Below are 26,021 nucleotides of genomic sequence, written 5' to 3' on the forward strand. Positions count from 1 at the left end.
TCATGAGCAAGAACCTTTTTTATTTTTTTGCACTGAATAAAAAATAAGAAATAAAAAAGGAATTACTTTGTACAGTTAATGCAGATAACATCCATATTTTGATAGTGCCTTGAAACAACTCACAAATCACAAATGAAATTCAGTCAAATGACTGAAATGCAAAAGATCTTCATCTGTTATGATACATTGTGTGGAGTGAACACTATTCATCTGTAATATTACATTGATGTGGAATTAATTCAATACAAGTCTGGTAGTGAAGAAATGAAAACAACTGATATTAATCTCTCTTTCCCCACATTCTCATAAAAAACAAGGGTTGCAATTCCATTCCTATAAAATCTGCATTATAACAACATCGCTATGTACACTGTACAAAGATTTGAACACAAACATACATCTTTTACACCAAAAAATTATGCTTGATTTGATCAGCCAATACCTGGACCTCAATTCACTTTTGTTTGTGGGGATGTGAAGATGCAACAACTGAGAATGCTGAAAGGCAGTGAAGCCAGTATGTGGAACACGCTTCACACAACTCACATCAAAACAGAATGTAACAACTGTTGCTGTCCTTTTTTTTGTTGGTTTAAGAATGAAAAAAATGATATCAATTCTGTGAGGGCGGATTCATGAATGTGGCACAACATCCATGTACATTTTGACAAAGCAACATCACGTCACTTACGTACCATAACGTAAACCACTTCAAGAAACTGAATGACTGAAGCTTGAGTGCTGCTGGTTGCTAACATACATGGAATTTAATTGAACATTTTCACTCTCGTTACGAGATCATAAACTTCTTTTAGTCATTTTTCATCTATCTGAAATATTTAATTTTTTCAATACTCTGCAGTGCTTCTCCAGCAGTGGGTGAATGATTCCATAATGTAAGTGAATATGAAATTGCATTCACGGGATAGAATACACGACACTATTATACGTTAGTTCAAATATTATTGCTAACAACTGTTGCCATAGTAACCGCAGCATACTTTATGTATAATTCTTTCTACTTCTGACTGGCTCAATATATTAAAAAATAAATGCAAGCATTTCTGTTGGTTTATTAGCCTCTGTGTCCATCAGCAGTATCACAGGAACACTACCCAGTTTCATTTTCACCAATTTAATGTTGGGGTGTATTGTTGGGACAGAAATAATCAATTTGTGTAGAGAGAAGAGATAACTACAATGTCAAACGTAGCCGGTATGGTCTTGTTATACAAAAAGCTACACTGACTCAAAATGTTTTCCCCCTCCCACCTTCCTCATCTTTCCTTTTTTCCTTTTAAGAAATTCGGGGCGCGAAGTAGCGAATCGCCAGGCTTCACGGCCATCGTTATTTATCGTGTTTCTCGGACCGTTTTGACTGAAACCCTTGTGTGTTTTTACATACTTATTCCAGTCCCAACGCAGAAGACACGTCCGCATCAAGATTTAGCAGTAATAAAATGAATAATAATGCATATATTTGTGGAGACTGAGGTCAAGTTTTGTTTTACAATTTGAAAAATGTACAGATAAGATAGTTCTTAATATGAAAAGAAAAATGCACTGAGCAGTCACCAACGCCTTACATATGTAATTATGCCATCTTGTGGCAGAAAAATGACCTCAACACAAATCAATATTACACAAAATTTTATGAATTATTATGAAATTACTGTATCAATGACCAAAAGATGCAGCCACATTTCTATTAGTTTAACCATTTTTTGTTCAATGAATCAGATTCTGATGTTATTGTTCATTAGGCTTTACACGATCAGGATTTTTTTCAGCCGATAATTGATCAATGGCTTTGAGAAAACCGATAACTGATTCAATCAGGTTTGAAATTCATGGGAAAAAGAAAAAAGAAATCCCAAAAATTATTCACAAACCACTGATAAACATTAAATATAATAGGTAATGTCTTATTTCACAGAGTCGATCAATGACGTCATTGACCGATCGGGTAAATGAAGACATTACAGCTGATCACCGATTTTGCATAAACATCATCCGATCTCGATCCAGCCGACTAAATCGGTGTAAAGTCTATTGTTTATAAATGATGACGCTGACTTTTAGAAGAGACTCTCGAGTTGTGAGTCCGAAACAACAACTGAAAGTATATTAGCAACAACAGCAGCCCTTAGCTTTCATACAAAACTAGTCATGGTTTAAGGGGGCACATTCCACACCAAATAAAATACATTTATTTTAGGAAAAGCCCCCCACACACACATACACCTCATTACGAGTCAGGTTATTGTATTATTCATAGTCTGTACAAGCACTTCAAATTGTGTAAGAAGGGAAAAAACAGGAAGGCAGTCATAGGGGAGGATGTGTGTGTGTCAAGAAAGTACTCCTTTTGGCATCTGTCAGTCAGCAGGAAATCAAACAATCCTTTCACTTACATTATTGTCCCTTCTGTGTTTCTCCATAACATGTCTAAATATAAATCACTTGTGAATTTGTCTTTCGCAATCACATTCTCGAGCCTGTTCGTCTGCCATTACATACGACTTCCTGTTGAATCAGAAAGGGCATTTCTTCTCTGCAAACCACGAAAAGGAATAACTTCTTTTTTTTTTCAATGACTGTGCTACAATGCAGAAAAGCCATAGATGATGATTTTAATAATGTTATTGTTTTCATATTTTCATTGTTTAACTCATTCACTCCCAGCCATTTTCACTGAAGCAACCCCCTTTGGTCCCAGCTCTTTTACTGGATTTTGACAGATTTTGCAAGGCCCACAGTATATTCTGTTCTATAGCTATAAAAACATGGAACCTACCAAAGATTAGAGTCTCTTCCTTCATCAGGAAGAAAAGTATATTTGTATCTGTCTTTATTTTGCAGCAAATTAGCATTAGAATATAGCTAAGTTTCATCATTATTCACAAAACTGTTGCAAACACTTTGAAAAAGAGCTTGTTGCAACCAAGGTTTTTTTAGTTAACGAAAACTAACGAAAAAACTAAAACTAAAATTCAAAAAACAATTTCGTTAACGAAATAAAATTAAAACGAAAATGCTTTGTAAAAAACGAAAACTAACTGAAACGACATTTTATATTCACAAAACTAACTACAACTACCTATAATTATAGCGAAAATGTGCTTCGTTTTAGTCTTTAGAAATGAATTTAATACATAAGCCTTTGGGGATAATTTTAAATGTGATTTATTTAGATATTAACCGAAATAAAGACATTTGAAAGTGTGTCACACAGAAGTGACGTCATCTAGCAGCAGTCAATAGAAAAGCATCTTCAGATGACGTCGCTCCTTGGCGACAAATTTGCCTGCTTGACTTTTGGCTCTAATGGCTCGGCTCGCCTGCTTTTTCATTTAAAGCAGCCAAAATGCAACACTAGGTAAAAAAATTGTTACTTTCTTCATTTTCATTAAACGTTGCGTGCAATTATTACTCAAAACAAAATAAAAACTAACAAAAATGAAAATTCCAAAACTATAATAATAACCCTGGTTGCAACATGGCCCTGGCTGAGCTCTTATTCTCTGCTGCCACCTGCTAATCATTTTTTTGTAATAACTACCGTTGCTTTAAACCACCTCTTCATGTCAGAAACTGTATCAAAACCTTCTGTATGCTCTAGCATAAAAAAACAACTTAAGAAACATAAAAAATGTATAAATACGTCGTTGGGAGTGAATGACATACTATTAAAAAACTTATTGATAGGTTTTTGGGTTTGAATGAGTGAATCATCCAATGCAACTTGTTCAAAATGGACATGTGTTTTCCTCTATATCCTTCCAGTAAGTTGTCACTGTACAATCAATCACACCTCAGTTTGTTGCTGCGACTCAGTGATGATGGTCACCCCCCGACGCAGCTCGTCCATACTGTCAAAATTGCTGCCATGTTCAGAGTCATCCAGCCCGCAAGGGGCCGACACGTCCGACGCTGACGACGCTCCGATCGACAGTCGCAAAATTAGAGACGCGGCGTCACCGTTGTCCCCAGTTTTTGAGGTAACCCCACTCGGTAAGTCCCCGTGCGCTGCCTCCCCCGTTGGAATCTGATGGGGAGGCAGGTATTGACTGGGGTGGAAATGAGGCCTGCCGTGCTGATTTGCAGTGTCAGCGGAAGTCAAGGTGCTCTCCTTGGAAAGCGGCAGGTTGGCAGGTAGCACCGCACGGGGCTCCGTGTAGTCCTCTCCAACGGGCAACGGAGGAGGTAACTGGTCTTGGGTAAAGAATTCTTCCTCATGGGGAGGGGGGTAGTCGCTGTCAACGTCGTAACCCCCCAGATAGTAGTCGGACTCCAACTCACTTCCTGCCGTGCCCGCTGCAAGTCCTCCAGGAGGAGCCTCGTGTCCTTGCGCCTCGTCGATGTCTGACAGTTTGCTGTTTGGCATCCAGTCTGACGTGTCCCAGTGATATGCTGGACAGTAGAAGAGGACATAGTTAGTGACAAGCTGCAAAGTGAAGGTTCCGCATGGAATAGTCACCACTGCCAACATCTTCCGCTCCACAACGTGAAGATTTGCACCACACATGCCTTTGGTATGCATGAGGTGTAGCACACAAGCAGTTGCAGTAACAATACACAATAGCGCTGAAGGTCAAGCACTTGCAAAAAAAAGACTGGGTTTCGTCACATGCACAAGAAGCCGTTACGAGGCATGACCACAGCATGCTCAGATTCACAGGAATTGCAGGATGCAAGCAATGTTCACAAGCATGAAACCTTTTGACATGTTAGAAAAAGCTTCAAAAATGTCCTTTTGATTGATGAGGCAGTCCTATAATCACACATTTGTTGACAACAGGATGTCCTGTTGAATTGCTTTGGCGTGCCTTATGAATACATTTATTGAGCCTGGAGTAAAAAAATTAAAATACTGCACATCTTTATGGTTATACTAGGTTTGTAAAAATTAGTGCGTTCATTTTGAGTTAATTTAAAGTTCCTGAATGGAGGATTCCAGTCGCAACGCAGCAGACACGTCCACGTCAAAATTTAGCAGTAATACATTTAATAATAATGCATATATTTGTGGCGACTGGAGTCAAGTTGTATTTTACAATTTTAAAAATTTGCAGAAGTTTCTTCGTGTTAAAATTTAGATAGCTCTTAATAGGAAAAGAAAAATGCACTGAGCTGTCACCAACGTCTTACAAATATAATTATGTCATCTAGTGGCAGAAAAATGATCTCAACACAAACGAATATCACACTCGTTTTTTACAGTACAGTACATCTTTTAATTTTAATTCAATTTAATGAATTACTATGAAATTATTGTACCAATGACTAAAAAATGCAGCCATATTTTTATTAGTTTAACCTTTTTTCCCCATTTTTATGTTAACAAGCGTATGCAAAATTAGAAAAAAATATTTTACTGTACATTTTATTGTACATTTAGAACAAATGTAAAATTTGAGATTAATCGTGAGTTAACAATTGAAGTCATGCTGTTAATTACGATTGCTTGATAATATTCATAAAGCTTGATAATATTCATAAAGCTTGAAGTTTTGAGCAAAGTGAAATATTTACTGTTAGAATAAATGTACATAAGTTATCCCATATTTATTCTTAAAGCATTTATTCAGCAGCATAAACTTGTTTGAATCATGTAAGTTAGGGCTGCTCAATTATGGAAATAAATAATAATCACGATTATTTTGGCAATTATTGAAATCATGATTATTCAAAAGACTATTTTTTTGGTACAGAACAAGAACATGTTTGAGCATTTAAAAATATAAAGACCAATTTAAAAAAAAAAGAAAAAGAAATACTATAATTATGCTAGTTCCTTTTGGATTAAACTAAACTTATAATAATATATATTTATAATAATATTTATTTATTTATGTTGGCAAAAACTTGAAGTTGGAGTGCAGCTTGTGCACTGTACAGTAGGACGATCATTTATTTTTTGTTACAAAACAAGAAAATGTTTAAACATAACAGACAAAAAAGTATTAAGACATAAAATTCTTTGAAACACTATAATTTATGCAAGTTCCTTTTTGGATGAAACAAAATGTATTAGTTATATTGCAATTTAAAAAAGGTGCAAATGTATAAATAAATTTTAAAAAAGTATTATCTTTTCTTTTTTTTACGATTATGCTGATTTTGCGATTGTAGAGTGTAATAGTGAAATTTTAATTGAATTTTGATTAATAGTTTATGTTGTCTGTGAAGAGAGGTGCTGTGTATTCCCCCAAGCTTTAGAGCAGCAACGGCTGTGAAACTAGGGACCACCCTAAGGAAATGAAAAGAGAGGGCTCGGCAGTGTGCTTCAGAGCGGGTAGAAGATTGTAGCTGTGCACATCTCTGTCCGTTCTCTTCATGGGCAAAAAGAATCAAAGTCTCTTGTCTTCCTTCTTTGTCTGTTGTTTATTAAATGTTCTAGGTTGACTGAACCTGACATTTACTATATTTGCTGAATGGGCGTTCTTAATGGCACATGAAAGTGAACCCCCCCTGTAATTAAAAACTTTAATTAAAAAAACTAAAACATATCCATTACATTTGACCTTTTGTCAAAAAAGTTCCATGTTCCAAATAATAATTCTCAATACAAGCAATTTTATGTGTTTTATTTTAACAATTATATGTTCTATGTGCCCCCATCCATCTCAGGGGGCAGCCATTTTGCCACTTGCTGTCAACTGAAAATGGCATCATAGTTGCTCAAGTAACAACCAATCACGGCTCAGCTTCAGAAAACAGGTGATTGGTTGTTACTATGAGCCCTGAGCAACTGTGATGTCATTTTCAGTCGACAGCAAGTGGCGAAATGGCTGCCTCTTGAGAGGAAAAATGGGTGGATTTTGCTGCTTAATTAACTCATATTCCACAAATGTAACACGATATTAATCAGAATGCTGTGTTTAGCGTAATTGGGCTGAACATTTTTGGGCTGACTTACTAACAAACAATTTAAAAGCTAGCAACATATTGACGATTTTGAAAGTAACTAATGACTTTTGAGCACTACATGATTGATAAGATGGAATCCTATTCCATGTATTTGCTTGATTCCCAAGACTAATCCATCCAGCCTGGCTGGATGCCCAGACACGCAATTGATGGGGCTCTTTTCAAGGTCTTGATTGACAATCTCACACAGACTCTGGTGAAGTCTGGCCTAAATGATACTCCTGCTTCTGAATGCTAATGTTGACTCCTGAAAGAGTTTTATATGCTGGCTTTATTACATTATGTTTCCATAGTGGCTTTTCCGTGAACACATTTCATTGGCAGCAGATGTGAAGAATTATCAGCGTTATTTAAATTAGGACAGTGCTTGAGTCCATGTGTTTGAGTTCAAAGATATACGTAAGCCATCATTCGACTTCATCAGACACTCTCAGAGGAGTAAAAATTATGCTTGAAACATTGGTATATACGACAGCGTATTAGGGCCATGTATAAATATATTTTTTAGAGGGTGGGGGCAATATTCAGAAAAAAAAACCTCACAAATTTGCTACATTATAAAGTGGCAAATTTGCAAATTTGTCTAATATGGATTTGTTGGTGGTTAATTGGACACTGTTTATGAAATAAAAAGGCAGGATGGAGACATATTCATTCTTAATTTAAACTTTACTCTTCATACATGGCAGTTAGAGCACTTCCTGATCCCCTATCAGCTGAACAACACTAACTAATCAGAAGCTAGCATACTTTAGGTAAATGCAAGTGAATGATGGAGAGCAGCAAATTCGACACATCAACTTAGCTATTTGTACAAAAAAAATACCAAAATGTATGAATGTTTCATAATAATTCTGGAAACATAAATGTACAAGTAAATATTTATTTTAACAAAATAACTTCAGTCCTCAGGATGTGGACCATTGCAAAGCAAGGCGTCTTTGTCGCTGGCCGTACCCAATGCTTCAAAGTGGAATGCTTAACATGATATGGTTAAAGCAATTACTATCTCCTTATTTGAAAACCCGACCAAAAGTATCGGCACAAACATCCGAGTAGTATGCTACATGTATTTCTCGTAAGTTCCTGAGTTTTTTTCTCGCAAATCTGCCACTTTATAAAGTCGCAAATTTGTCACTTTATAAACTCACAAATTCGCAACTTGCAAATTTGCCACTGAAAAACTCTTAATATTTTCCACTCCCTCTAAAAGAATATATTTATACATGGCCCTAATACGCCATCGTAGTATTATTTTATATTCAGACTCAAGTGTAGGTTTATATCCTGTATTTAATATTAAGTCAAAGCCAAAAGTGGGTTGCAATTTTGTGTGGGTCACGGACAGCTAGTTAGAAATGATTTATGTATTTCTACTCTACTCTTTCTAGTCCAGTTTAGAGGCATAAGAAGTTCCCACATGGAACATATTAGGTAAGCATTTATGTGTCAAGCTCTAGCCACTACTTACTCTGTAAACAAATACAGTGTTAACCATAGCTAGCAATATGCTTTTGTCAAAATGTCAAAATCATTTGAAACAGTGGCTCAAAATGCACAAGTTTTTTTTAAGGTTATTTTTACGTAAAATATTTTCTGTGTTGTTTTGAACATGTAAGTAGGATGCGACTTTGCAACAATAAGAAAATGCAGGTCACAGGGTGACAACAGTTGAGAAACACTGATTTACCGTCCTACACCATGATGCACATTGTTCAAATGAAAGCGTTTAGGCTACTGTACTATAGAGCACATTAAAATAAGCTTTAGCTAGTAGCTGAGGTGATCAAAATTAAGGTATTCATATGTCTTGTTTTAATTTCCAAATAATGATTTTCACGTATCTGTGATGAAATGCTGGAGTGAATATGATAATAATGACATGTTTCTTATTCCTGCTTTGTGAAGCAACTAAGGTAAGAATGAAAAAAGACTGCACAGTCTGTATTGCATACTGAAGCCAAAGCATAACTGTCAGAATATTTCAACAAAGAATTCTCTCAAAAGGAGAACCTACCATGGATTGATGTAATTGAACAATTACATCGCAAGTCGTGATGGAAAGTGGGAAGAAAAACAACAATGAAAAACAAAAACATGCATCAAATCAGAATCAAAGTTGCACAATCACTGGTATGGAGGAACAGCTCCAAACAGGATGACAGTAGATATAGTAGGGGAAGTAAGAGGACACGCAAGAAGGGCGTTAGATAGGAAGAAGGATGACAAATGAGTGATTGTTCTTTGCTGCCATTCCAATAAGCTGTGGTAGGTGGGGATAGAGCTCAGGGGAGCCACATGGATTTATCAATGACAAAAGACCATCTGGGCATTAAGAGATAAAAAGATACAAGGAGTAGACTCATTTAAAACAGTCACTGCCTGGCTATGCGAGTTGCAGGTGCTCCGCCAGTCAGGGTTGATTTGATCTTATCTTTTGCTTCTTGCTGGCTGCTTGCTTTCAGGACTAAGATTGAGCACTTTGAGGTGTTGCAGCACTTAATTGGTTCCACTACACCAAGTCAAGCTGCAGGGCCTGGTCACACCAAAGTCACAAAACTGCATCCTAACTACTTCTGTCTGTTTGATACTGGCAAGGATTAAAGAAGCGATTGCAGAGGATTGTACTTTAGTCAAATGAAAATGTTGGATGCTAGTCCTGCGGAAAAGGTCACATGCTTGCAACAAACTTTGAGGAAAGTAGGTCATCGTTTTTTTTGTTGTTGCCCCAAACAAAATGTTGCCACGGTTGGAGAGATAGCACGCCATTAAAATATCAATCTATTTTGTCAGTAGTCATCATTTGGCCAAGTTGAAGTCTACTCCTTGCATAGATAGATAGATAGATAGATAGATAGATAGATAGATAGATAGATAGATAGATAGATAGATAGATAGATAGATTTTCACCTCTGTTGTAGTTTTGACTTTGGTCCATGACTGACACTGTCAGATGGAAGAATAACATGAGAGGTTTGAAACAAATGTACGTACAATAGATTGTTGCATGATACAGTGCAAAAATCATAGGCCACCATTAGCGTTGCTGTTTGAATTATATATTTCATAGGAGTACAATTAATACAAGGGTCATTCAATAAATAAGATGAATTTTTCTGTATAAGCACTTCTAATAGAGATTAGAAGCTTACTTTTATAATCGCTCTCTCTCTCACTATATATATATATATTTATATATATAAATATATATAGAGAGATATAGATGTATATATATTTATATATAAAATATAAATACATATAAATATATTTCTGTTTTACTTCTTTTTCACATGGATTTAATTTATTTTGCAGATTAAAGAAAAGCTTTGAGAGTTTTGGTGATTAACAAAGATGGCAAGAAGCATGCTCCAGGATTGAACAGCAGTCAGTTATCAGGTTTTTGGTTGCTGAAGGGTGCAAACCAGTTGAAATTAATAGGAGAATGTCAACTGTGTATGGTGCCACATGTTTCAGCCGAACAAGTGGGCTAAATTGTTTAAAGAAGTTTGAAAGTGACGATGAAGTCAAAAGTGTTGTGAGCGACTGGCTGAGACATCACTCCAAAGATTTTTACGCTGAGGGAATACGGAAGCTTGTGCACAGATGGGAAATGTGTGTGACAGTGCTGGGAGACAACGTTGGAAAAAGAAAAAGTAAGCTTCTATCTGTATTACAAGTCCTTCTTTCACCTTATTTATTGAATGACCCTCATAGATAAAAATACAAATAATACGCCAATTCCCGTGTTTTTCCCACTGTTGATAACAGTTTGGCCTTTGAGGAGGTCTGAGTGATATTTTTGTTGGATATACTATATTAAACTGGGGATCAAATTTTTTGATGAATTGGGTTGGCAGCTGTTTTAACTCATTCTTGGGTGCGGAATCCAAATTGTTCTAGTTTTTTTTCTATCACGTCAAGTTTTTGAGCAAAGGATCCCAATTTTCTTTAAAAAATATTGAATAAATGTGCATGTATAGGAAAAAACCACTAGGATCAAATAGTTATAAGCTTTGAAAACTAAATAAACAGCATAAAATAAAATGGAACTAAAAAGGGTTTACGGTTTGTCCATGGTTAAAAGGCTAAGAGAAAAGCCAGCAGGAATTATCTTAATTCTTTCTATGCTAGCTTTCTGTTTGCAGATATTGACAGTACTAACCTATTGGGAGTTGTACACACCTTTACCACACCGTCTCAATTGTGACTGTAGATGAGTCCAATTGTATTCAGCTTTTCTGATTACAGTGAAATTTTGCTTATCTGGAGGGTAAGCTGTGCAGAAAAAACGTTGACAAAAACTTGGAATCGACATGCCAATTTCAGTCTTAATCAGCAGAAAAATCTAACTGATCCTTTTTTTGTTTTTCAAATTGTTCCCCAGTGCCATAGAACTAATAAAACTACAACTCTAATGGTGCCTTAAACCTTTGCATTGTACCATAAACACAGTATAGTCTTACATGAATGTGTATTTAAGTCATGTTTAGGTTAATTGCCTGGTCTTTATTTAATTATTTATTTATTTATTTAAATTGTATATCACTAATTACAAATGCAAATAATGCCAATGATATTTTCCACACAGCATCCGTCATTTGAACTCACATTATTGTCATATTCAGCTGACCTTTCGATCCCTTGAACACAAAACCACAGAATGTGAGGCTCGAGCTGAACTCCAAAGCCTTGTCAATTGTAGTGCAGACAGTAGCAGTTGCAAATATCAGCAGTTTTCCGTCTGCATACTTCATTCTGGTAGAATAAATCCTCAGCTTTTACAAATAAAAATCTATAATACAGTCTCAAACAAATCAATTTCCCTGCAGAAAAAGCCACAAAGTCAAGTTGTCAATGAAACTGCAGAATATTCCATCAAATAAATGTTTCTTTAGACGTATTCGTAAGTCAATATTTGAGTCAGCATTTGGGATTTGCAAGTATGCTAGTCTCCAAGACTTTTGGTGATTATTGGGCTTAACTTGTGGTGACAAAGATAAGGCATTGTTCTGCTACTTCCCCGAAGGCCTGGCTCCTAGCCAATATCTTAAAGGGACTTATAACGAGAGTTCAACTCATGGATGCTGTGCCGTATTGGTCAGTTCAAACTGCAGAAGAAAAGAAAGAAAGACAAATGTGAGAAAGTGAACGAGTCAGAGATGAGATGCAAAGTGGATGTGACATGGTACCTTCACTTTCGATTGTGTCGACAGCGTCATTGACCAGTCGAATGACGGTCACTATGGAGGCTTTTGGAAGGAGAAAGGAGATATGTTTTGAAAGACAATCATTCAGGCCGATGGATTAGGACATCCACTCAAAACCCCATCAGTTGCCATCCCCGCCTGAAGACAAGACTTCCTTTAAGACCTTTAACCTCAAGAGTTCTCTCACACTTTTGCTCTTGCAAAATGAACATTTCAAACAAGCATGCAAATGGGTAAACATTTCAAATGAAAAACAAAGCCTGGGGGATCAAAGCACATACTAAGATGGAGTGGGGAGTGTAAAACAATACACCTGGAAAATCATATTAGCTTGAAATGTCAAAAAAATAATTGTGCCAAATGCATGCCTTTCATTAACGATGTTGACATTTTTGAATCCCAACTGATGAGGGAACTGTGGTGGGCGCTCCAGGAAGTGATGTCATGAAAACACGGCAACGCAATCAAAACATGAAAGCCATGTGCAAAGCTTCAAACAAAGGCTGCACTACATACAAGACGTTGCGAAAGATTAAAAAGCCTCATCCGAAAGAAGTGCGGCTGGCTGTCACAACAATAGAATATGCTTTGGAAAAGAGCCAAAAAGTCAGTGGAAACCATTTCAGGATGTTTATTATACTCTTAATTTTAATGTCACAATAATCTGTGTGGGAAGCTCTCCACAGTATCCTATAGATACACAAGTAGATATATAGGTCGTAGTATCTAATATCAGCTGTAGGAGGTACTGTTTATGTTGGGACATTGCTGTTTTGTGTCTACATGCATTCATCAGTCCGACAATGAAAAATAACTGTAAAATCCTGTGAATAACACCGTTTTTTGGGGGGTTTTGTTTTTAAGAAAAAAAAACCCAAATCAAGTAAATGAAGCATTTTGACATTGTTTAGACATTTACCAGTACCTAGGGATTGTAAAATAAAAAAAATAAAAAAATACTGATTTATAGCGCATTTCATACACAATGTAACTTACATCATTCAAACCCAAAAACGTATAAAAATGTTTTGTTTTTTTTAATGCTAGAGCATACAGCTTGATACAGCTTCTGACATGAAGAAGTCGCTTAAAGCAATGGTAATTATTACAAAAACGGCCATCAAGTGGCAGCAGAGCAAAATAGATCAACCAGGGCCATGTTGGAAAAAATGCTATTTTACTCACATTTCTAAATAGATTTGTGAATAATGATGAAACTTAGTTATGTTCTAATGCTAATTGCTGCAAAATGGAAACAGATACAAATATGTATTTTTCCTGACGAAAGAAGAGAGTCTAATCTTTCTTTTGGTAGGTTCCATGCTTTTATAGCAAAAGAACACAAATTTCTGTGGACCTTTCAAAATCAGTCAAAATCCAGTTACTGCAGTGAAAATGGCTGTGAGTGAATGAGTTAACAAAGTATATCATTTTAATACAGTTAAAGAGGGGGGGGGGGGTGTTATTGTAGACGGGTACGTATTATTCACGGGATTTTACAGTAACAAATTTTGACAATTTTTACTGTATAACCGTTATGGCTTGTGGCAGCTCTAAGTAGCGATACACTAAATGGAAGAGGGACCTGTCATTTGACAAATATATTACAGTAAAATGGACCCTCTTACTATTGCATTCTAGTCGCTATATGAATAGAAAATGAACAATTACACAACTGTTTCATCATTCAAAACAAAACTTCCTTGTTTACAATTCTGATCGACATGCTTGGTATCAACCATTTTGTTTATGACAAAAAAGAAAACCGGTTGCTATGCTTGAGTCAATAAAGCTAAAAGGAGCATGCCTTGGGAAAACTCATTGGGCGGAAGTGCGCTTGATGAAGCAGGTGTTTTATGTGAGCTGCAGTTCCGCAAAATAATGTATGAGGCACAGTTGGCTGTGGAAGTAACACAAGGGAAGCCAGCTTCTGTTGGAGTAAATGTTTCCATTCCTCCTCTTCTCATTGATAATTCACCCGTATTGTCTTGTCCCCTCCATTCTTTCATCCTCATTCTCCTCATGCACACGCTCAAGACACCAGGTCTTTGTATTGTGTTCTATTGTATGCCAAACGTTTCACCAATGTATGAAATCCATGTTTATGGAAAACATTTGTATTTGCATTTCAATGTGGAGACACAGGCCCAGTTTTAGCAAACAAGCAAAGATATTTTAGAAGACCAGCTGCAACTCGAGGGATTTGTGAGATTCCGAGTGGATTACTGACAGCACGGTACACAAGGAAAGAGGGTGCCTCTTACCATTGTCATCACACGAGTCGGACTGAAAGGAGCTCAGCGACTGGACCTCGGAATTACTGCCCTTGTTGCTCCCTGAGAGACAAGTTACTTCCTCGGCCATATCAACCATTTTACCTGCAAAGAGAGCATAGAGGATCAGGACACACTACAAATCAAGTATGACATATATTTTAGGGCTGGGTATATTATCGATTAAATTTTCCTCAATTGATTAGATTTTGATTCACAAGAGTTCAGTTGGATTCAATTTCAATTTTTTTCCTATTCAAATTGATTCACTTAGTTCAATCCGATATTGATTAATTATGGAACATCAATTCTTCTTAAATAACAAGCATTAAGTTCCAAATAAAATTGGTGCGCCTAATAACGAGGTACGCCTTGTGTGTTGACCAAAGTCCAAAATCTGACTGTGTGAAAAGACTTCCCACACACATTGCTTACTGAGGACAGACGTGAGAGCACGGACGAGTCAACTTGGTGGCAGTTCTCCAACCCCTCTTCTTCCTCGGAGCGACATCATCTGCTTTTCTATTGGCTGCTGCTAGATGACGTCACTTCTTCCGGTTAATATTGAAATAAATATACTTAAATCACATTTTTTAAATTAACCCAAAGACTCATGTATTAAATTAATTAACAAAGATGACTATAATTATAGTTAGTTTTAGTTAGTTTTGTAAATGTAAAATGTAGTTTCAGTTAGTTAGTTTTCGTTTTATTTTATTTCGTTAATGAAAATATTTTAGTGTTAGTTATTGAGTTAGTTTTAGTTAACTGAAATAACCTTGCTGTAGCCTTTAAAAAAAATCTTTCTGGCAAACGTTCTCACCGTCATCGCTGTCCCACGGACTCTTTTGTATGGAGTCGCAGTCGGATCGACAAGGGGAAACTGGGGGCAGGTTTGGGGCTACGCTGCAAACCACAACCCCCCTCCTGGTGGAGCCTGACAAAATCCTGGGCGACTCCGGGTGAAAGGTGCTCATCTCTGTATGCTCCACAGTGCGCCCATCCACCATCTTCTCCAGTGTGGACCGTGGATCACCCTGGAAACAAGGCGTGTACGCCATAGGCCTGACGGGCACCTGCGGCGGTCCCATCATCCCACCCGCTCCCACCACGGTGGGCCCCAGGCCGGTCTCTGAGTAAAGATTGATGGGGTCTCCCGCTGTGCAGTGCAGGGTCTTAAACTGAACGCCGTTGGCTTTGTTGAGAAGGGCTGCTGTGGCCGGGTCCTGGATCAGTGACAGGTTGTTTCGTGAGTAGCTCTTTTGGAAGACCTTCTTGCGGAAAGCGATGAAGAGGATGACTAGGGTGGTGATGACAAACAGCACCACGGCGATGCCGATCAACTCCTCCTTCCCCACTACGGCGTGTCCGGCTTGCATGTCGGGGACCACGACGGGCCGCAGGCTGCAACGCTGGCCCACAAAGCCCGCAGTGCAGTTACAGTAGAACGAACCGTGAGTGTTGACACAGATGCCGCCGTTCTCACACTCGCCCTCGGGATTGCTGCGGTCACATTCATTCACGTCTTTCTCGCAGCTGCGCCGTGGTGGAAAGAAGAAGGAGAAGAATGCATGAATAGCAATGGCTGCACAAAGGATCCGCTATCTGTGAGATGAAAAAATAATACATTTTTCTTTAATTCTTGTTTTGTTTACCCAATATAAAATGGAAATTCAATTATAAATGTGCTCGTTACAATATTAAGAACCTGGGTTCGATCAAACCTCAGGGGTTCGAGATACACACCCAACTAATATGATTCGTGATGATCCCCCCCACTCCCGCTTGACCCATCTGTGCTGCAGGGAATTCGATGTGCTCAGTAGTTAACTTGTGACTCTTGTGATGGTACGTCGTGTGATTTCTTCATTATTGTAATTCCTTCATACTAATTATGTTGAGCAAATGAATAAATAAAAAGAAACTGGTCAGACGAATATGTGCAATATGAATTCACATGTAAAACAGAACTTTTGGTGTTCCACAGGGTTCAGTTCTGGGACCTCTGCTGTTTGCATCTGCTGCCCCTTGGTTCCATCTTAAGAAAACAGAGATGGTTGTTTGAAAGTGCACAGTAAATTCTGTAGTGTAGATTTGACTCTATTTAGAGTAAATTTGACTCGATTTAGAGTGGGACCAATTAGACTCAGTTTTACAGTAGGCTAAGATTTACACTAGGAAGAGAGTAAAATAAAGAATTGGAAAAAATAAATAAATAAAAGTCCCTCAAGGGTTGAGGAACGAACTCACGTCCTTCAGCTTCGGAGACTGCCACACTACCACCTGAGCTTGCCCCTCCTACTGTTTTCTTAAATCCAAGAGACCAAAGACATCGTTTTTGGTCTCTTGGAGTTGGAAAGATTCCAGCTGACATGAGCGATATACTAACACACAGCAGGAGCTGCGTGGCTCAGGGAGTAGATTGTCTCCCAAGATGAAGGACGCGAGTTCGTTCCTCCTCCTTGGAGTCTCTTTTATTTTTTCCAATTCTTTATTTTACTATCTTCCAATTAGAAATATTACTCTAAAACTGAGTCAAATTTACAAAATTTTACAAAATTTACTGTGTGCTTTATAAATAGAGAGTAGAGTTGAGTGATTGGAGTCAGCGTCCTAACTGCATGATTTGCAATGCCAACTTGGGCAATTCTAGTCTAGCACAACTAGCTTCAAGTATCTAGTAAAGCTCAAAGAGCACTTCCTTAAGCTGCATGGAGATGGAGAATACAAAAACACAACGCGTGCTGAATTAAAGATGAAGAGAGCCAGAATGAATGAAAAGGCTACCCGCTATGTTCACCAGTAAACCCAATACCCTTGAATTTGACAAAATTCATCCATCCATCCATCCATCCATTTTCTTGGCCGCTTTTCCTCACTAGGGTCACGGGGGTGCTGGAGCCTATCCCAGCTGGCTTCGGGCAGTAGGCGGGGTACACCCTGAACTGGTTGCCAGCCAATCGCAGGGCACACAGAGACGAACAACCACACTCACATTCACACCTAGGGACAATTTGGAGAGTTCAATTAACCTGCCATGCATGTTTTTGGAATGTGGGAGGAAACCGGAGTACCCGGTGAAAACCCACGCAAGCATGGGGAGAACATGCAAACTCCACCCAGGAAGGCCGAAGCCCGGACTCGATCTCACGTCCTCTGCACTGGGAGGCGGACGTGCTAACCAGTCAGCCACCGTGCTGCCACGACAAAATTCATATTATTATTATTAGATCAGGGTTAGGGGAATGTGGGATTCATTTCCTCCAACAAGGTTAAGAACCACTGTTGTAATTCCTGAACTAGAATCACTTTTATTCTATTCTAAAAATAATCTATCTATTCTATTAAAAAATCGATCTATTCTATTCTAAACTAATATTGCATTTAGAAATAACTGTAGATTTATCACTGCTTCCATCTATTATGATTGTCTCCAATTCCTTCAGCAGGTTAGAGGTTGCAGGGTAAATGAAAAACATGCAGCACAAGTACATGTAGCATTAATAAATTCTGGACTTAGTGGTATTTAATTCAATTTTGAATGAGGTCAGCGTAGTTTAACTCTTTTACTGCCAAAAACGTTAAATGACGTTTAGTAAAAACCTACGGAGGAGCGCCAAAGACGTTAAAAGACGTTCACCAAGTTTTTTTGGGAAACGGGTGGAGGAAAGCCTTGGCCAGCTGTGCTGAAAGTATCAAGCAGATCTAGTTAGTATAATGCCTATTTTTGGCCCCTAGATGGCAGCGATGACTCTCTTTGGACAAGATTGGGTAGGCGTCAGTAGAAGACGTGAGGCGGAGCTAGAGTGTTGAGGGGACAATGGCTGAGGAAGCCATAATGGCGACCGGTTGCAAGCAGCTCACGCTTGAGCATTTTTTTCAAAGACGAAAAGCATTGACCAATGCTAAAGAGCACATTGATGACGACGATGATGATGATGGTGACTCCGAGGTTGACGCGGCGGCTATGATCACGTCATAAAGCCACACCGGCTAGCGATGCTAACGCCGGAAAACGCGAAGCACAACCGAGCACGCTCAGGCGGACGTTCAATCGGACGACGAAGAGTGCCCCGAGTCCAATGCATATTCGTCGGAGGAGTGGGTACAGTCTGATCACGGAGAAGACACTGGTTATGGACTACGATGCCACCATGAATGGAGCGGATAAGATGGATCAACCACCCGGTATAGGAACTGAAGGACATGAGGAAGCCAGACGTAACACCACCCGTAAGTCACCGTATCATGATCCTGAGAGTAGACTTGATGGGAACATGGCCAAACACACATTCCCCGGAAAAAAAAGCCAGCAAAAAAGTGTAGCGTCTGCAGTCGCAGTGAAACTAATCTGTTGTGCAAATCCTGCTGCGTCTCCTTGCACGCAGGGGAGTGTTACAAAAAGAAAAACTGTATTTGAAACATCCCCACAATTGTAAATAGTACCACGGTTGCACACATTTGTAAATAGTTTTGTCAAATTGTTACACTGTTGAATGTAAATAAACGTATTTTGCTATCAAAAAACACTTTTTCATTGTTGGTGGTAGTGTTTTACAGAAGTAAAGCACTGTTTAGGTGTTTGTGGCATCATTCATGGGAGAAAAAATTCACTAGAGTGCATGAAATAATATCGTTTCACAAAAAGCTTGATTTCTCCATTTTTTTGTTTAAAAACAGAGTATTTGGGTGAAACTAACCATTTTCTATTGTTGATTACTGAAAAACGGAATAAGGTAGAAACAAACTTTTTTTTCTGATGAAAGATGAGAGTCCAATCTTTCATTTGGTAGTATGTGTGTTTCCATAGTCCAAACTATGCAACATACATTATTGCTTAATATTATTTTTTCAAATAAAGACTTTTCGCCTTGCACCCAGCCACCATTTGCAGAAATAGGATGGTTAGGAACAAAAATTTGTTTATAACTATGCATTGTTCTCATCCCTCTACAGTAATTATATTCACTATCGCTTTCTATCGTTTGGAGGACCAAAACTACCCAAATTAAAAATGAATAAGTGACTAAATTAAATAAATAAATAAAAAACAGATATAAAAAATATAATAAAAATAAATAAATACAAAAAAATAAATATCAATGAAAATAACAAAAACAAAAAATATACCCATAAATAAATAAATTAAAAAAGTAAACATTTATATAAAAAAAACAAGATGAAAAAAAATACATACATACATACAAAAATAAATATATAAAAATAATTAAATATTAATATATATATTTTCTATTATTTTGTATATATATTCAGCGATAGTGAATATAATTACTGCAGAGGGATGAGAACAATGCATAGTTATAAACTCATTTTTGAATTATATTTTTAGATCTGTTTTTATTTTTACTTTTATTCATTTAGTCATTTATATATTTCTAATTTGGGCAGTTTTGGTCCTCCATATATCGCACCTCAATTTCCACCCAGCGAAAGGAGGCAGATGGTCTGCTGCGGGTTCTGTTCAAAGATTTCCAATAAAAATAAGGGTTTCGTTGAGTTTCTTCAAAGCTGCATTAAAGCAAGTTTAAATGTCAGAATTACAGATTTTTACAACTGCGTCGATAAGCCTACCAGTCTCTTCTAAATAGAGGCATTCGGGGCGAATACGCTAAGAGTGTGACGTCATGTGCGCTCTTGGGTAGAGTTTCCAATTCATTTTTTTTCCTTTTTTACTTCTGCCTCGTTGTTTTAATTTATTTGTCTGCGTGATTTGAATGTATTGCTGGAATGCTCAAAAAATAAAATAAAATAAAAATAAAAGTTTCCACCATAACGCGTAAAAAAAGTGCTCACCCCGAGACAACACGACTGCAAGCTTTTACATTGATGAGTATGGAATCTGCCAAGAGTAAGAAAAGGACGCGTTCGAGCACAGCTGGAACTCCGCAAAAAAAAAAAAACAACAAGTCTTATCCAGCGCGACGAAACAAGCAAAAATATAGTCTGATAGGCACAGACAGAGGACTCGTGCAAGCATCGGAGCAGTGACAGTTGGCTTCCTTTCTACTGAGAAGGTAAGATATGATAGCAACTATATGTCAAAATAAGATATAAACAATAATGATGACAAATGAAGGTGGAAATCCAGAACTAATATTGCTTATGAGCTTTGTAAATGTGATCTATTCTAGAGGACATGATCCGTGTATGGTTGATACATAAGTGTTCCTGTGTTTATGGTAAGCCCTTTGAGCATTTATTCCATATCCTTGATAGCAGACAGTAGTGTTTCCTAACTAGTGCAGCCTTCGTCAGACATTCAGCCATACTAGTTCTGCGCTTTGTCGTACTACTTGTACAAAAACTGACATGTCACCCATTTTCTGCAACTTGTGCCACTTTAATCCAACTAGTGCTGACACAAGTCTAACTAGTGACACATACAAGCATGCATGTAGTGCCAAACTCGCAGCTAGTCAGCTTTTTATGCACTAGTTGCCCACTGGACCAAACAAGTAATGTTCAAAGTCTTACTAGTTAACTAATAAGGCACAAAAGCTCTAACATGTTTACTAGTTGACGGTTACCTCTGATTTCCTGCACTAGCTTACTAGTGAGAGCTGAAATACCTACTTGTTAACTAGTGAATGACAAAACACTGACTAGCTCTTTCACTTAACTAGTGAAAGCCTCTTAAAGTCTACATGTTGAACTAGTGACACTCAAACGTTTTTACTAGTTAACTAGTGATGCCCAAAATTTCCACTAGTTACACTACAGTAGTGAGACATTTTGACTGAACTAGTTCAACTAGTGAGGTCTAAAATGTTCACTAGTAGAACTAGTGGATGCTAACATGCTCACTAGTCAGATAGTTTTACAGTCTTTTGAATTTGCTAGGTAGCTATGATTCCCAAATGTTCACTAGTAGAACAAGTGAAAACCAAATTGCTCATGAAGACATTTAACATTTTCAATTTGATGTTTTACTGTTTTTGAATTTACTTATAGGCAAATCAATGAGATATAATCATGAGTGTTTAAAAGAATACAGTGGGATGGTGATTTTGTGAACTTTATTTGATCTTTGTACCCTCAAATGCTGTTGGAGGGGCAATGTGCATGATGTTGTCAGAGTCTCTTGTCACTTAGGGACTGAAGGTCTGGGGTCAGATTTTGATTACTTCTGTTCCCCCAATCAAGAAGGGGAACTGTATAAAGATGTCTGTTTACCATCAACCTTACACCTTTGTTCAATCTAGGAGATGACATGTCTGCCCTTTGTTCAATCAAGAGCCGGGAGGAGGAACCTTTTATCTTTTGAGTATAAATGAGTCGATGTTCTGTAAATTGTCACACTCTTGGGGGGTCTACGTCGCATTCAGACGTGGATGTCCTAACGGTGTCTTTAGAAGCTTCTAAATAAATTCTTGCAAGAAAACTTCTTCATCAGATCCTGAATACAATTATTTGGACACGCAAAGATTACACTTAATATAGTAATCAAATATTCCTTCACTCAATAGTGGCACTAGTTTACTAGTTGTAAGCTTACATTGAGCTTTCATGTTTACAAGTAAGCTTACATTAAGTGTACAAGTAAGCTTTTACTGAGCATACATGTTAACAAGTAAGGAATAAATGCTCAAAGGGCTTTCCATATGTGTTGCACATTCTGTTGTCTGCATTCGCAGGGGAGGAGGGACTCATAGCTTCGTGTTGTTGTTAGCTCGTGTGCTAATTCGGCTCGCTAGTTTCTTGTTTCCGGCGTTGGCTGCGGCCAACAGTAGCTACTAGCCGATTGTGTGAAGACAAATAAAAAGGTGAGATTCCAAGCCACGTTTGCTGGCAACATTCATGTGAGGAGTTATTATTATTATTACTATTATTATTATCGTATTTATTATTATGATTATTCGCAACGTCAGCGTCTTTCCAGTCAACAGTTTATATAAACAGAACACAGACACACGTTTCCAATGTGTGCAAGAATACGTTTCATTTTTAGTTGCTTGATTTGAAGTATTATGAGGAACAAATGAATTTGAGCATTATTATGTATTTGAACTACAGTATCATGGCCTAAAATATTACTAGATAATAAATTCCTTGAAACTATATCACGGTATAAAATTAGATTATCTGTGCAAGCAATTTATTCACAATTGCTCTATCATTGTCTTATCTTTCTCTTTCTCTCACTCTATCAGTGGAAGTCATCTTTGCTAGTCTGTAAATAGTGGCCTCTTGCCAGAGGAGTTTCTGTTTGATAGTGCTCGTACAGTGCTGCGCGGCTCATGCACGAGCATTATGGAAGCTGTATTTACACTTTAGTCCAGAGGGAGCAGTCATGTGTAAAAAAGTTTCAACCTTATTAAGGCAGCTTTAAAATACGGTGAACGAGTTTTAAATTTTAACTTTAAAGAAACTCAAATTAAGCTTTTTTTTTTTTCAAAATCATTGAAGAGAACCTGCAGCTGCATACATTTAAAACTGAATTAATTAAAAAAACATTTTTTTACTATATACTTTACTTTTATCCTATGTCTTACAATTATTAACAATCTAACAATCATTATTTTTTATGTTCGTCGTATCTTCTTCTACTGTATAATCTCTCTTTTAATCATGTTTGTCTGAATTTGTAATCAAATAAATCAAGGTATACAACATTAACCTCTTTTCACATTCAGAACTTGATTGGAATGATACTCACGTCAGACCCATGAAGCCTCTTCTACAGCTGCAGAGGAATGCGTTGCCAATAGCCTTACACATTCCACCGTTCTTGCATGGATTGGGCACACATGCCGTTATCTCGATCTCACAGCGCCCTCCAGTGTACAAGAGGTTACAGCTGCATGAGAATCCTGGAAGACAGCAGAGGGGAAAAAAAGAGGAAATACTCAATTAAGAATTGAGAGGTTGCACAATTTGACTAGATTGACTACTTACTGATAATGTCATTGAACTTTTAAGGTAAAAAAAAAAAAGACTAACAAATAATTCCACACTCTCCTACCATTTTAATAGTCCGGGCCATAAAATTGTTCAAAATCCATTTCAAGCTTGACTGGTTCTCCCTCATTTACCAAAGCTGCCCATTTATAGAAGACAGTTTAAATCAATTTATGGAGGACCAAAACTGCCAAAATAAAAAATAAATGAATGACTAAATAAATAAATAAATGAATAAAACTGATAATAAAAACAGATACAAAAAATCGAATAACAAAAATTAAACACAAAAAAATAAATATAAATGGTAAAAAAACAACAACGATATATATATATATATATATATATATATATATATATATATATATATATATATATATATATATATATATAGAGTGCTGCTCAAAAGTTTGTGAACCTGCAGGCATGGTCAGATTTTTTGTTTAAAATATTAAAAAAAGACGTATTAAATGTTGATATTAAAATAACCTTATTAAATGTTTAGTCATACCCCAATCTAATATGCTGACATTGAAAATAATGCACTTGAACATAAAGAATGATAATATTGTCATTCATTCTTGAGCAAAAGAATGAAGAACCTCAAATTTCATGGGTGCAAAAGTATGTGAACCTCTCACTTAATCGGACATTGCACCTCCTTTTGCAATGAAAACTTAATCCAAACACTTTCTTTAGTGACTTATCAGTCTTTCACATCTACTTTGGAGGAATTTTTGCCACCCTTCCTTGCAAAACGCAGCCGGTTGAGAGAGATTGGATGGGCCTCTAGCATAAACTGCCCGCTTCAGGTTCCGCCTCAGTATTTTAAAAGAATTAAAGACAAGATTTTAACTGGGCACATCCAGAACATGAATCTTGTTGTTCTTCAGACATTTCTTGGTTGTATTGCTGGAATGCTTTGGATTATTGTCATGTTGCATGATCCATTGTCTACCAGGCTGTAATTTTACAAAGGACGGCTTCAGGTTATGATTGAGGATTTCACAATATTCCTCTGAATTCATGATTCCCTGGACAATAGGAGTAGTCCAGGTCCTGAGGATGAAAAGCCAGCCCAGAACTTAACATTCTCACCACTTTGCTGCACTCTAGGGTGAAGGTTCTTTTGCTGGTATGCAGTGTTGACTTTTCACCAAACATGACTGTTTTAGTTGTGACCAAATAGCTCCATTTTGGACTTGTCTGTCCACAGAAGGGATTTTCAAAAAGCTTTAGGTTTGTCCAGGTACTCTCTGGCAAAGTTGAGATGGGCAGCTTTGATCTTTTTTGTGAGCAGAGGCTTCTACCTCGCAAGCCTTCCATGAAAGCCTTGTTGATTGACTTTTCTTCTGATTGTTGAAGCATGCACGTGTCTCTCAGCATGACTGACCTGTATGGGTTCACCTGGGTAAGACTAAAGTGATGTGGTTTTGTCGCCGTTTTAGTCAGTGATGCACAATTTCTTTGCTAAACCTCTCATTTCATTGGTCCATTTCAGTGGTTAGTTTAGCTACCAATTTGTCCTATCTGATCCTACTTGACTGCTTGTTTTAAGTAATGCAGCTCAGGGTTCACTTACTTTTGCACCTGCATGAATTGACCGAAAACTCTTTTTAATTAAGTTTTGACAACACAATTGCAAAAAAAAGAACAACGCATTGAATTGATAAACCCACAACTGTTATTTCATATCAAATGTAATGATTCAGGTTGAACAACAAAATCAGGTTGAAACGATTGCAAAGTCCAAATTGCTCAAGAGGTTCACAAAATGTTGAGCAGCACTGTATGTGTGTTTGAAAAAATAAAATTCATTCATTCATTTATTCAAAAATGTTTTTTTGTTCATAGTACTCTTAATTTTAATGATGATGATACGAGGCTGAGAAATCAATTTTGACCGGGCGGCTCTGGAACGCATTGCTGCCTGGTGGCCGGCGCTGGTCGACAGTCGATCTGCAGCGCATACGCATCTGATGTAATATGAACAAGCTGGAAATGGAAACAAATTGGCGGAGCGGATCCGCAATGCACACGCATGCAATGTAATCTAGGGGTGAGCCATGGGGCAGTGGCGGACGCACGCTGGAGCGTTCCAGGGCATGAAATTGGGAAACTGTCGGAAGGCGACAGGCCATACACTGTTGGAAAGGTCTTGTCGAGGCGAATCCGAGGATGCCCGTATGTCCCCGGTAGGACGTAGGGCTGGGGACCTACAGGACACCGAGGATTTTCCAAAAGTTATCCCGCTGGCCCACCAAAAATCCGGCGTTTGTTGGTCCTTTATGTCCGAGCCGCCCAAAGACCTCCAGGACAATGAGGATTTTCAAACGGCCCACAACTGGTTCGGGACAGACAATCTCATTTTTAATGATGAAGATACGAGGCAGGACAAGCAAACCCATTTTGACCGGGACCGCATTGCCGCGGTGCCCCCAAAACTCCACTCGAGTGTTGTGGCCGCGCAGGCCTGCGAGAACCCTGGGGCGGGCGGCAGGCGGTGCACTGAGCCTTCTGATGGCGGCGATGAACGGCGCGTACATACACTGTAAAAAACCCCCAAACAAACCAAAATGCACGCTGTAAAATAAAAAGCACGCTGTAAAAAATGCACGAAACAGCGAGGCCGCGAAAAATTAATCTGCGACAAAGGAGTGAACACTGTACATGCAAATGCATGAAAACA

At 37.8% G+C, this 26,021-nt stretch overlaps 1 protein-coding gene across 8 annotated transcripts in view; it reads right to left on the bottom strand.

Moving 5' to 3' along the window:
- The window catches only part of fat3a (FAT atypical cadherin 3a), a 215,463-nt gene continuing 189,442 nt past the window's right edge, over positions 1–26,021 (bottom strand). For 5 of the 8 annotated variants that reach the window (XM_077565583.1, XM_077565586.1, XM_077565584.1 and 2 more), the window contains 6 exons: positions 23,091–23,244; positions 15,237–15,949; positions 14,405–14,518; positions 12,123–12,182; positions 9,844–9,879; positions 1–4,413 (listed from right to left, as the gene is read on the bottom strand). In XM_077565583.1, the coding sequence (XP_077421709.1) occupies positions 3,809–4,413; positions 9,844–9,879; positions 12,123–12,182; positions 14,405–14,518; positions 15,237–15,949; positions 23,091–23,244 (1,682 nt within the window). In that variant the 3' untranslated portion in view covers positions 1–3,808. The remainder of the gene's footprint in view (positions 4,414–9,843; positions 9,880–12,122; positions 12,183–14,404; positions 14,519–15,236; positions 15,950–23,090; positions 23,245–26,021) is intronic. The other 3 variants (XM_077565588.1, XM_077565587.1, XM_077565585.1) reach the window with 2 other exon arrangements.

This window comes from Vanacampus margaritifer, chromosome 5 (genome assembly GCF_051991255.1).
Source record: "Vanacampus margaritifer isolate UIUO_Vmar chromosome 5, RoL_Vmar_1.0, whole genome shotgun sequence".
In the NCBI taxonomy this organism is placed as follows: Eukaryota; Metazoa; Chordata; class Actinopteri; order Syngnathiformes; family Syngnathidae; genus Vanacampus; species Vanacampus margaritifer.